The sequence below is a fragment of the Amblyomma mixtum genome, chromosome 7, assembly GCF_055824585.1.
Source record: "Amblyomma mixtum isolate Tamu chromosome 7, ASM5582458v1, whole genome shotgun sequence".
Classification (NCBI taxonomy): Eukaryota; Metazoa; Arthropoda; class Arachnida; order Ixodida; family Ixodidae; genus Amblyomma; species Amblyomma mixtum.
In genome coordinates this window covers 115,711,919-115,726,353 of record NC_143018.1, presented here as the reverse complement: position 1 = coordinate 115,726,353, position 14,435 = coordinate 115,711,919, and the positions used below count along the sequence as shown (strand labels likewise).

General features: G+C 46.5%; 1 protein-coding gene across 1 annotated transcript in view; it reads left to right on the top strand.

Moving 5' to 3' along the window:
• Positions 1-14,435, top strand: part of LOC149337283 (uncharacterized) — a 62,364-nt gene that overhangs the window by 6,150 nt on the left and 41,779 nt on the right. Inside the window, exons 2-4 of the mRNA XM_089554374.1 lie at positions 3,115-3,169; positions 4,138-4,402; positions 5,123-5,209. Coding sequence (XP_089410500.1) covers positions 3,115-3,169; positions 4,138-4,402; positions 5,123-5,209 — 407 coding nt within the window. The remainder of the gene's footprint in view (positions 1-3,114; positions 3,170-4,137; positions 4,403-5,122; positions 5,210-14,435) is intronic.

Sequence of the window (14,435 nt, the reverse complement as noted above, 5' to 3'; positions counted from 1 at the left end):
GATGGATGGATGGATGGATGGATGGATGGATGGATGGATGGATGGATGGATGGATGGATGGATGGATGGATGGATGGATGGATGGATGGATGGATGGATGGATGGATGGATGGATGGATGGATGGATGGATGGATGGATGGATGGATGGATGGATGGATGGATGGATGGATGGATGGATGGATGGATGGATGGATGGATGGATGGATGGATGGATGGATGGATGGATGGATGGATGGATGGATGGATGGATGGATGGATGGATGGATGGATGGATGGATGGATGGATGGATGGATGGATGGATGGATGGATGGATGGATGGATGGATGGATGGATGGATGGATGGATGGATGGATGGATGGATGGATGGATGGATGGATGGATGGATGGATGGATGGATGGATGGATGGATGGATGGATGGATGGATGGATGGATGGATGGATGGATGGATGGATGGATGGATGGATGGATGGATGGATGGATGGATGGATGGATGGATGGATGGATGGATGGATGGATGGATGGATGGATGGATGGATGGATGGATGGATGGATGGATGGATGGATGGATGGATGGATGGATGGATGGATGGATGGATGGATGGATGGATGGATGGATGGATGGATGGATGGATGGATGGATGGATGGATGGATGGATGGATGGATGGATGGATGGATGGATGGATGGATGGATGGATGGATGGATGGATGGATGGATGGATGGATGGATGGATGGATGGATGGATGGATGGATGGATGGATGGATGGATGGATGGATGGATGGATGGATGGATGGATGGATGGATGGATGGATGGATGGATGGATGGATGGATGGATGGATGGATGGATGGATGGATGGATGGATGGATGGATGGATGGATGGATGGATGGATGGATGGATGGATGGATGGATGGATGGATGGATGGATGGATGGATGGATGGATGGATGGATGGATGGATGGATGGATGGATGGATGGATGGATGGATGGATGGATGGATGGATGGATGGATGGATGGATGGATGGATGGATGGATGGATGGATGGATGGATGGATGGATGGATGGATGGATGGATGGATGGATGGATGGATGGATGGATGGATGGATGGATGGATGGATGGATGGATGGATGGATGGATGGATGGATGGATGGATGGATGGATGGATGGATGGATGGATGGATGGATGGATGGATGGATGGATGGATGGATGGATGGATGGATGGATGGATGGATGGATGGATGGATGGATGGATGGATGGATGGATGGATGGATGGATGGATGGATGGATGGATGGATGGATGGATGGATGGATGGATGGATGGATGGATGGATGGATGGATGGATGGATGGATGGATGGATGGATGGATGGATGGATGGATGGATGGATGGATGGATGGATGGATGGATGGATGGATGGATGGATGGATGGATGGATGGATGGATGGATGGATGGATGGATGGATGGATGGATGGATGGATGGATGGATGGATGGATGGATGGATGGATGGATGGATGGATGGATGGATGGATGGATGGATGGATGGATGGATGGATGGATGGATGGATGGATGGATGGATGGATGGATGGATGGATGGATGGATGGATGGATGGATGGATGGATGGATGGATGGATGGATGGATGGATGGATGGATGGATGGATGGATGGATGGATGGATGGATGGATGGATGGATGGATGGATGGATGGATGGATGGATGGATGGATGGATGGATGGATGGATGGATGGATGGATGGATGGATGGATGGATGGATGGATGGATGGATGGATGGATGGATGGATGGATGGATGGATGGATGGATGGATGGATGGATGGATGGATGGATGGATGGATGGATGGATGGATGGATGGATGGATGGATGGATGGATGGATGGATGGATGGATGGATGGATGGATGGATGGATGGATGGATGGATGGATGGATGGATGGATGGATGGATGGATGGATGGATGGATGGATGGATGGATGGATGGATGGATGGATGGATGGATGGATGGATGGATGGATGGATGGATGGATGGATGGATGGATGGATGGATGGATGGATGGATGGATGGATGGATGGATGGATGGATGGATGGATGGATGGATGGATGGATGGATGGATGGATGGATGGATGGATGGATGGATGGATGGATGGATGGATGGATGGATGGATGGATGGATGGATGGATGGATGGATGGATGGATGGATGGATGGATGGATGGATGGATGGAGACACGGACGGACGGGAGCATCCCCTTTGAAACCGGGTGGTGGCATTTTCCACCATGGTCAGCCTTTTTCTTTATGGTTATTGTGTTGTTAATTAACGTGTTAAATTTGTTGTTAATGTTAATCATGAGCTGAATATTAATCTTGAATATTCATACTTTTTATCTGTTTTAGTTCATGTGAACCAATGCGGTATTTTTGCCTCAGGGACATCACCGTGCGATAGTCATGCACACTGGCTTTACTGGGTTCCGTGGCACTTGCCGTTATTCGCACCAATTCATAAATTTTTTTGTAAATTGTTGCTAAGAGCTAACTGTTCCCTTCAAGATTCCATCGTTATATTCGAGGCTGTCGCCTGGAGACAACTTTAGCAGAACTGTTATTTCAGATGGCAAATCACTAATATAAAAAATAAGAGAGGCCACAGTACACTGCTATGAGATATGTTTACCATGGTGGTGGCTCAATATTATGACGCAGGCATCATGTCTCTTCGCCTACAATTGGTCACTCGACGGAAATCTTTGAAGGAAATGTGTCGTCTGGAACAGGCAGTACCGGAGTTTAATTGAGTACCCATCCGGAGCTGCGAAATTGATTTGCAGAAAAAGATGAAAATGTGATGGGTGTTCAGTTTCGCGCATCACAGGACCTCACACAAATTTACAGGACAAGCATTTATTGGAGTATTATCTAAGATTTGTGTGTTTTTGAATGGTTCTTGTTATTTTCTTCCTCAGTTGCGTATCACTGCATTATTTATGAGAAGGATCATTGTTGATGTTCATGTGTCTACACACGTGTTTGGCTGTCCAAACATGATGCTAAAAATTGAACAAACTGCCTGCTGTGCGCATGCGCAGGCAATGTGGAGACCGTTACGCCGAGGAGGGACCGCCAGGCATCAAGCGAGAAAATGTAAGATCTTTAATCGCGCATCCTTTCTCTTTGACACTGGTGACTATACATCTTCTTCCTACTGCCACCGAAGCAAGATATTTGGGTGCAGTAATGCTTCGCAGGGCCGATGCCACTCGGTAGGCCTAATGTTGTAAATAACAGCAGGGATTAAGAATTTAATGCTACACATTAGACCTAATGCGAGTGGTCTCATAAAAACCACAGAATTGTAAGCAGACATTTGAGATGTTCTTTTTTCTCTGATCAACGTAGGAAAAAATGCGAAGATATTTTCTTTTTATACCTTCATCTGGAAGTGTGCCAACAGACTCTTTCAATATAAAGATGAGCACAAGTATGCCAATACGTAAAGAAGAGAACTTTTGGGGAATACCTCATTACTGATTCGGGGAGGTACAGAACTGAGAGCCAAGACGAGCAGGAATTCAGTGCTACGAGGACATTTTCTATAAAATGCTACAAAATCTAGCTGTGCAGTAGAAACACGTTTGCAAAATTAGCATGCTTTAAAGCGACTCGGTTAGATCTATCGCTTGCATGTTTTTTAGATCTTGTTGCCGTAGACTTCTCTCATCAAACATTAGAAAAAGGGGCTACCTGATTATACTATTTTTAGCAGTGATCTTTGTTCTTTCTACTGAACAAAACTTAATAACACAATTGCTGCACTAGATTTCTAAGCTTTTTTTCTATTGAGGACTAGATTTGAGGCCCCTTTTCTCCACGGAGAACTTCAATTGATTCTCCACTGGTTTAAAGTGCAGAAAAATACCTTACATTGGGGCGCCTTACATATTCGCTCTTTATGTTCATGTATAAATTTGCACTACCATCGTTAATAGTTGCCCCGTCGTCCCTACAAATCTTTCAGATGTTGTGTCAGGTAACTTTGCTTGGCAGCCCAGCGTACTTCGGGTTTAGCTTGTGCATATCCACTGCGATGGATCTCGGCCACTGAAATGCAGGATGTCTCCGCTCATCATCGGGGCCTTGGGAGTAATTCTGCTCTTGACGGCCTTCGTGCTTGTCCCTCCATTTCTGTGGAGCAAGGACGCCCTGGCTACTGCCTCCAGTGCCGCCACGCTTTATGACGTATTCGTGGCGTCCTCCAAAGCCACCAACGTTACTGGACGACACCACTCCACAGACTCGGCTAAGAGCACCGTGTCGACGAAGCCTACATTTGGAACAACGACCTCTATGGACAAAAGCACAACTTTGGTTCCAACGGTGAGCGTGGCGTCGGTTTCTACTACTGCAGTGCAGCGCTTGCTAATCGTCATACGTATGTGTCTCCTCTCTCATCTTCTGCCTCTATGTTTGCGCTAATTTCACTGTATTAGCAACGTCGTCACGGTCTCTGAAAACACTGCTAGAAGCAATTTTTTAAACACGTGCAAAGCGCTGCTTTTCTGACCACGCCTTTGGCGAAATCTGAAGATTACTAACTTAAATCAGAAAGAGCACAGGCGCTATGGCATTTTTTCCGGGTCTATAATTAAGCCTGAAGCCTAGGCGCATAGCGTGTCCTGTTCATTTAGCACCATGAACTCCCGCCGCAGATGCATTATACTCCAAGGGAAGCATATATGCCTTCCAAAAGTAAATTATTCAACGGCAAGTGGACCGTTGTCTCCCTAGGCCAGCACGCCGAGGGTGTACGCCTGCGTGGTTTTAGACAAGCACTGCGGTTGTGAGCTGGGAGGGGAGAGCATAGCGGGCATTTCACTGTTCGGTTATTCGACATGGGAAGAGGATGCTACAGCAGTCCGTCAGGATCGCGCCGGAGAACGGCAACTGCTATCTCGCCCACACTAATTCGAATTCAGCCAGAAGAATGCGCGATAAATGCAAGCACGACCGACGATTGGTGGCGTTGCACGATAGTTTGCTACTAATACCGCATTTCGCGACTTACAAAGTGTAAACGGTGGTAATGTTTTGCTTCAGGATATTACCACGAGCTCATCAACCACCGAGGCCCCAGCCACAACCGAAGTCCCAGTCACTGTCAACACAGCACCGAGTTCTTCGCCGGTAAGCGGCTATGCTCGTCGCCTGACAAAAGGCCTTACTAATTGTCTCTGGAAAACAGAGATGTCCAGCCTTACCTGTGCTCGAGATATCGAAAATTATCAGATTTCGCTACCTCCTGCGGACTGACAGCATCACTGATCCACCTCTATTCGTTATGCGGACACGAAGTCCCACAGGGACCAGATATCCAGACCACATTACAATAGATCACTTGTTCTATCTGGCTAGAACATGAAAACAGTATTTTTCCATTGATTATCGACAGAAAGCGACTGTGTTCAATGACGAAGTGGTGATATATTTGAGTTTTCTTAGACAGCCCTGCCAGGTGAATGTAACCTCTAGTTTCGTTTTGTATCTTAAGACCAAGAGCAATAAACCTGTTACATACGAGTAGTGTTTGTAGAAATTAATCGGCGCACTTAATTCTACTTGCGTGCTTTGAATGCGAAAGCATTGTTTCTGATTTATATTTCTCAATTTATTATTTCTTGTTTCTTATGACACTCCCACTCGTTAGCATACAGACTTAAGGCAACGCATATACTAAGTTAATCTTCATTCGCCTAGAAGCAATGCGACCTTAACGCGGTAGCAATAAAACCATCGCTTTCCAGAAAATCCGGTGTCGCGTTGTCGGCGTTGGCGTTGTCGGAGTCGGCGTTGTGAACGAAAAATCACGGGCATGGCTCTGGCAGGTGGTCAGCAGAGAGCCGCCTAAGATGCAGGTGGGCCACGTGGGTCACGTCACGTTGTGGCGCCATCACAACCTGCCCACCGGGTCTTGTGGTTGAGGTTGAAGTTTTTGCAGCTACTAGTGGGGTTAGCCTTGATGAATGTGCCGGCAATTCGAATTTTGACCATACTGACTACCGTGGAAAGTGGTAGTTACATTAATGATTGGTCGCTCGGGAAGAGCAACCTTGATCGCACGAGGCCCAGTGTGGGAGCACCTGCCAATGGCGCATCGCATAAACGATGCACCTCTGTGCCAGGAGAGGTGCGAGGACTCCCAGGGATGCACGAATGTATACTTGAGAATGGCCTTCCGCTTATATGGGAATTAACCCGGCACTTCATTGAGTCATACTCTAATGGTGAAACTTGAGTGTGCCCTCCAACTTTCTGACCTATGAATTGCGTGGTCGCTCTGAAACTTAGAAATCCTGTGTTCAGTGCTCCGCAGCTTGAGAATAAATAATTTTTCTGATGCCACGTTGACGTCATCTTAGACTTTTGGAACAACTGCTGCTGGTCAGTGCCGACGCCAGGTATCGTTCTGGATCAACCGTATAATACTATTGCTTTAAGAACAGAAATGCTGCTATGTCTAAAATCAATGCCGGTAAGGGAGATTAAACAAACAATTGTAAGCGAAGCGGACTTAATGCTAACTTTGTGTCGCCTCGTAAAATTACTTCTATTTAATTATTTACATATCCTGCCATGCCGCGAAGGCATAAACACAATGCTAGTACTAGGACTGTGTTTAAGGTAGAGCCACAACTTATTTTCCAATTTATCTGGCATGATAGCAGCGTGGCCGCATCATGAGCCGAAAGCAGCAAATAGCCAACCGCAAAAATCATTTTTTAACGGGCTCCCACGTCGACGATCACCTTTGTCATTCGCTGCATGTACTGCCTAACCACTGTATGTGATGTCCTGTCCTCATTGATACGGTCGCCTCCACCAAACGCTTGAAAATCACAGCCAAGTCACATGGAAAGAGTGGACAATGCCAGATTACCGAAGCGGTCCGGAATATAAAAAATAATTTCTCCTCTCAGAAAGCGGCCTTGATTTAATTACATAGATATTGCAAAGTAAGATGAAAAAGTCTTTCTTTCCACAAGGCTGTCTGAAATCTTGCCCTTGCTTCTAGACACTTCTATTCGCATATTAGTTTCGAAAGCCAATTTGGTGCTGAGACCTTCCCCTAAGGTTGGAGAAGCTTAAAAAGAAAGAGCTACAAACATTTCTCTTAGCGGCGTGCAACTGCACTTTCAGTCACGTTGCAATTAGTTGTACCGCAGTTTTAACCACTCCGCGCGGAAACAGCGGCAGCAAAGCACCCGCCAGTGTTGCTGGAGCGGCATCCCTTGGCTATACAATGTTGCAAATGCGCAGATCGTAATTCATTTCATTTACTTTGGCCTATTCACAAGCCAACAGAAGGTTACAAGGTAAAAACCACTCTTTCGCCGCTTGAGTGGTTCATTTCTACCATTACAGGTGGGAAAAAGCAATTTAGAAAAAATAACAACACAACATACTTACACTGAGGGCTGATTTAATTAATAGATTTCAAAATACACATGTCCTCCGACGGTGTCAAGGTATGTATATCAATTAAAGTGGCTGTTTGGGCTTGTTGGTCAGTGTCACAAATCTCGTGCATGCCTTGTGTTTCTTTTTCTTTTGTGGGCGAGGTGGCCACGGCACCCGTTGTGAGCAGGCATGTCGCGGCCCAGCGGCGATGATTTTGACCCCCCCCCCCCCCCCTTCCGTAGATGGGGGTCAAGGCCACTCCGCCCCTTCCTAGTATTATCGCCGGGTAGCGAGCGCTTGGCCGTTGTGGGGACGGGAAGCGGTCGGTTGAATGCCCCGGCAACCTTCCCGACCGTCGCAAGGTGGCCTCGATCCTCCTTAGGACCGTGGGTTTCCCGCGCGTCCCTTCTCAGTTTCTTCGTGCTTCTTTTCCCCCTTTTCTACATCTGCAAATCGTTGGCGAACTGGTCCTTGAGGATTCGTTTGTTTGTGTGTTTTTGTTGTTCACCACGAGAACGCGGCGGCGGGAAAACCGCGAGCCGGGCAGTTGGCTTGGAGATTTCGGTGCGTGCGGATGTGTGTGAGGTCAGCCAGAGAAGTGGTCGGCAAGCGAGCCTAGGCGGGTGTCTGACGCGTAGAGCTCGGCGACGGCGGCCCCGAAGACGCGTGGAAGACGCGTCGCCTAAGTTCGCCCGTATCCGCAACCCCCCATCAGCCCCGCCCGCCTCCGCAGCCCGGCGCTCCCTGCGACCGGACCTTGCCACCCCGCAGCTAAGCCACCGTTTCTCCCCACTTGCTTGTACTCTTTTTCTTTGTTCTGTCGCTGTTCTCGTGCTATTATTTTGTACACTGCTTTAATCGTGTAATGTTGCTGTATAGCTCTCGCCTTTATGTTTTGCTTTTCCTTTTAATAGTTGTTTGTATTCGATTCTCTCTTTATTCGTGTCGCGTCTTTGTATTGCCGCTTTTTTGCCGGGTTTTTATGTACCCTTTTGATTGCGGTTCTTTGCCTGAGTAAAGGGGTTTCTAAAGAAACTTGCCTACGCCTCATGCCTCCAGTGAACGGCTAATCAGGCGTGGCTAGTGCCGCCGGTCAGCAGTCGAACCTCATCTTTTGCAGCGGGGTGGAGAGGTTTGTCGCTCCTCCCCCTCCATACTTACGGAGAGTGCAGTGGTGAGCAGGTTTGCTCGATTAATTATAATTTCGTCACCAACGCAACATCATGCCGCACACGATATCTTGACAAACTGAACATGGTTAAGGTTGGTTTGGTTTGGTTTATTGGGGTTTAACGTCCCAAAGCGACTGAGGCTATGAGGGACGCTGTAGTGAAGGTCTACGGAAATTTCGACCACCTAGGGTTCTTTAACGTGCATGACATCGCCCAGTACACGAGCCTCTAGAATTTCGCCTCTATCGAAATTCAGCCGGCGCGGCCGGGATCGAACCCGCGTCTTTCGGGCCAGCAGCCGAGCGCCGTAACCACTGAGCAACCGCGGCGCGTAACATTGTTAAGGAAAGCAGCGCGAAAAGACAAGGACAAACGAAGAAGTGGACAGGACTGGCGCGTTTGTTTGTCCTTTTCTTTTCGCGCTGCATTCTTTAACCATGGATATAAATGCCGGCTTTAGGGAAGGAATTTAATATTCTAACGTTCTATGGCGGTAATTGGCTCTCGAAATAGAGATTAACCATTTTTCATTGCGGTACATATATTTCGGTGTATCCTGTTCTGGGCCGGCTATATTTGTGAGTAAGTTTGTGTATTTTAGCATGAAGTAGTAGGAACATGAGAGATATAAGAAATTTCTTTGTAGAGGTGAAGACTATTCAGTATGTTGCACTTGAAAGAACCTTCGTGTATGAGTGCGTAGAATACGCTTCTGTAAGGGATCGTTAGTGTACGCGGGGTCATCGGAACGCGGCTGGGGGCGCTCAAAGCGAAGCGTCTCCTTTCTCGGAACGCCGCCGCTCGCGAATGCGCCGGGAAGTACGGGTGTCCCCCGGCCCGCGGTACCGATTCGCGCACGTGCTGGCACGAATGTATATTTGTGTTTGTTTTCATTTTATTAAGTGGTAGAGAGGGTGGTCTACCTTGTAGAAGCCGGAGGGCTGGCCATGCCCTTGAAGAGCCAATCATGTTAAGAGTGCAACATGATTGGAAGCTACCAAATGTGGGCCGGGCCTTTAGGGCTTTAAATCCGGGCCCCGGAGCCGGAAACGGGGTTCTGCGCTAAGGTGAGATGCTATGCATCTTTGGCTATGCCGAGTAGGGGTCTCCCCTAGTGTTAGCCAGTTCCAGCTTTTTGTTGTTTTGTCCTTTTGCTGCTTAATATGTCTACAGTTCCTTAACTTGTATAAGATTGTAAATATCTGTACATAAACTTCAAGTTTCCCTTTATCCCTGCGTCTCACCTCATCGCAAGACCGTCTCTGACGGGGCACCCCTGGTGCCAACAGCTTCAGTCTTCAGTTCTACAAACCGTCTCTGGCGGGACACCTCTGGTGCGAGGAAGATAGAGAACCTGAACTTTATTGCTTCAGTAGCTCGTAACATTTTTTTTGCATCTATATATTTTAGACAGGTTAGTATCTGATCTGCCACAGAAAAGATGGGAATTTTTTACATGTGAGGTAAAGAGTGCAACACCAAGGAACAGCTTAGCTGACTTTGGTAGGAGATATCAATTTCGTTTTGGTATCCTGTTTTTAAGCGTGAAATGCTTTTAGCTCCCGTTGTCGGCATTGTGGTGACGTCACGCCGAGACCGAGAGCCATCATCCGGGCACTGAAATCCACTCATCCGGGCACTGAATTCCACTCATCCGGGCTCTGAAACGAGAACATCCGGGCACCGAACGAGACTTAACGAGATTCAACGAGACTCTCTAAGCCCTCCTACTGGACCTGCATACAAGCGCCGGTTGCTCTCCAAACGAGTCACAAAAAATAACTGCTGCCAATGTCTTCTCAATGTTTATCAAGATATCAGTCGAGCTATGCATTTGATAATGCACGGAATTGTAATTTCCGATTTCTAATAATGCGTAGAAAAAGCACATACATGCCACAATACACTACGTTGTCATACGTGATCTGTTACGGGCTTTGAGAGAAGGCCGCTTAGAGAAAGAGGGCGAGGAGGGCTTTCAGCGGAAAACTTTCGCTCCCTCCCTAAGGATGGCGCTGCGGTCCCACACTCAGACATGTAAAAGACCGGCCGCTTGGCCTTCAAGCCCTTTCCCCCTCTGGGAGGCAGATGTATACACGCCCGCGGAGTATTCGAACGCGCTGCATATACATTCTTGTCAGGCCTGCGTCTCGTCGTGTCCGCGTACGCATCTGCATCGTCCTAGATTTCAATACCGCCACCGTCACAGCTGCTTAAGCCGAGCAATAGAGCCTGTGTTATACCAGTAAGCATTTCATGCTAACTCTACTCTCGGTTACGGGAGAGGCGCAATTTTTATTCTAACAGGGTGCCTGCTGGCATAAAATAATATATATGAATCATCACCCTCATCAAGTTAACTATACGCCCACTGCCGTAAAAAGACCTTTCTCATATCTCTCTAATTAACCCTGTTCATTGCCAGTTGCGGCCGCGGTATTCCCGCAAACTTCTTGACCTCATCCGCCCACCTAACATTCTGCCACCCCCTGCTACGCTTCCTCCTCTTCGAATTCAAATTCAAATTCAAATTCACTTTATTTCTGGTAGAAAGCAAGTATACATCATGAGCAAGAGAGTTTAAAACAGGATGATTCTACCAAGGAAGACGAGGCAAAAGGCGTTTCATCTACGCCTGACAAGGCCTCGCCTCCTGGCGAGATACATTGCACTCTCTATGCTACAAATGCCGTTGAAAAAAAGTATGTTACACCATTCATTACGTGCAGAAAACAGAAGCATTGTGAACAAGCATTATATGAAATTAAAACCGTAAGTACTACAGAAAACAAGAGAATTTTTCTTCAAAAAAAAAAAAGTTTACATCACAACCTGTTAGTTAGTATTGTGTCAAAAGGTAAGAACCACAGTTGCATAAATATTTATCTCAACAAAAGATTAGCTCCTAACCAGAAAAAATTATTACAGTGTCAAAAGCATGAAGAAGCAACATTTGTATCGACATATTTCAATAATCTAACAATGAACACAGCAATACAAACGAAACACAAACCTAAATGAGATAACAAGGAGACAGATCAATTTTTTTTCTACCAGGAGTACTTTTTTTATCCGTGTTTTATAAGTATACGGTGACTGTGCATTCACTGCGATGTCAATAAGCTCTGGAAACAAATTTAAAAGGACAGGAATCTGGTAGTCTAACGATTGTGTACCATAGGAAGTTCTGACTTTTTTCTTAGCAAATGAATTTGCCCTAAAGTTATAGCCGCATTCTTGACGTCGGTACTTCCCAAGAAATGAATTTAGGTTACTTTTTATTTGAGTGAATATGTTGAGTGCCAAGCGCTGTCGAAATCCAATCCGTTACCCTTAAAGACAAGCGGCTATCTTGCCATCATGTTCATGCCCTGCCTAAGACAATTTATTCCTCTTGATTTCTACTGCGATCTCTTTAATCCACCTTTGTTCGCTCACTCACTCTGCCCACTTGCGGTCTCCGCTCATTCCACCTGTCAATTTTCTTTCCATAGCTCGCTGCGTTGTCCTTAATTTAAGATGAACCCTTTTCATTAGCCTCCATGTTCTCGCCCCGTAGGTGAGTATCCGTAAGACACAGGTGTTGTATACTTTTCTATTCAGGGATATATGTAAACTCCAAGAAGACCAGCGCAAAAAGACGCGCACGAAGGAACACAGAAAAAAGACAAACGAGCGCCGCACTGCAATTTTATTTTGGAAAAACGCAAACCCCTTACGTATACATCCTCAAAGCCACCACCCGCAAGGAAAAAAACCTGCGAAAATAAAGCACTTCTCAATCAGCAGGATCAAACGGCACGAACAAATAGTCGAACTATACAGGGGGACAGATAACAAGCCAGCCTCAGATCGGCGAAAAAAGAAGCAGCGCGAAAAAGTTGCGCAAAAGAAGTTTTCTCCCCTCTGTTCTCTATGCAAACAAACAAAAAGGTACTAACAAAAATGCGGCACGAAAAAACGCCCTTAAAAGTGAGAACAGAACGAGACAAAACGCCTTATGGAAGCACTAAGGGCATGGAACTGATGAAAAACACGATGTACTATCGGGGACAAAAGTGGTATACTCCACTCGGTGGGAGCCGAACCAACGGAAAATAGCGGCATTTTGCCGAGCTGAAGCCCGAACCATCGAAACAAGCCAAGCGGAATGCCTGCTGATAATAAAGGTCAAGCATTGGCTGTCTCGATCCTAGACGCCACCTGTAGATGGCATTGCGACGCAGTTTTCCGTTTGTCCGTCTCCCATCGCGTGGAGTATATACACCGCTTTTGTTCCCGATAGTGCATGAAAGCTAACAGGGAAGACATTTATGAGAAAGCCCTGAAGGGTGAAAAAATCCGTTAAGGACCATAGATGCACAAAATGCAGCTGCAAGCAAGTATATCATTAAAAGCGAAAAAGATAGATGCAACATTAAAAAGCCGTAAAGGCAGAAAAGTGCCAAAAAAACGTAACTTGCGAGCAGTGACAGCCAACAATGAGCACAGCTATACAACAAAGTATCGGGGCAATTGACAACAAGTGACAACTGAGAAGCTGAAACTAGAATACTACAGTGGGAAGACATGGCAGGGAATGGCTTCTATGAACGGTCGGTAAAAAAGGTACAATCAAACAAATCCAGAGAGGAATGCAATCGCCTTCTGATTGATTGACTGAAACCACGTTTATGTGGAAGTAAACCAGAGGGCGTACTAACACGTTCACTCTAGAGATTTAAAATCTTGGCTGGTTCTATTATTTCCCGAGTCAGCTGATTGTGGAATTTCTCTAGAATCGTAGTTTTTATTGCGAAAGCAATACTACTTTCACTTTCAGCTCCTCGCGTGGCGAGGCCGCGGTAGCTACCATTCACCTTTAGCTTGACCTTTGCTATGACGTCATACCATCTGCCGCAAAAACCAGAGGGCCAACTTTTGCCGTCGCGAGGCGAGGCCGCGCTTGGTAGCTGCGCCTAACCCCTGCGCCCGCCGCGCGCGGCGCGCCTAGCGGAGTGGATTGGCTTTGATTTGATTTGATTGGATTGAATTGCATTGCATTGAATTTGATTGCATTGGATTGCATAACCGATGCATCACCACAAGTCTAACCACAAGCACCACCACCAGCTACACTAGCAGCATAACCAGGGCGTAGCTAGGGATATTGCTTTCGCAATTACCGGGCTTAACCAAGCTAAGCCACAGCCAATTTTTTCAAACACAGGGGCGCACTGTTAATCTGCTCACTGTCCATTAGCGGTTCATTCGGCGTATTAGCCGTTTGGAACGCGTACATCGGCCAAACAGGCCGAATTGCCTTGACTTCAAATTTTATTCAATTTCAACTTTTACCTTCTCAGTATTCAAATTTTACCTTCTCAGTTGTCACTTATTGTCAACTGCACTGGTATTTTATTGTATCGCTGTGTTCATTGTTGCCTGTCACTGCTCCCACGTTACGTTTTTTTGCAGTTTTTTGCGTTTACGGCTTCTTAATGTTACGTCTCTCTTTTTTCACTTTTAATAACTTGCTCGCTTGCAGGTGCATTTTATGCCTTATTGGTTCTTAACGCATTTTGTCATCCTCCTCGACTTTCGTATTGCCGCGTTCCTTGTTGGCTTTTATGTACATCGTGTTTTTTCATCGGCTACATGTTCTTAGTGCTTCCATATTTCCTTTTATTTCGGTCTGTTTCTCACTTTTGAAGGAAGAGTTTTAGAGCGCAGCTCTTTGGCGTCCGTTCCTGGGTTTCGCGTCGTCGTCGGCGTCGGCCTCGTAACCAGCTCCGCCCCCAATG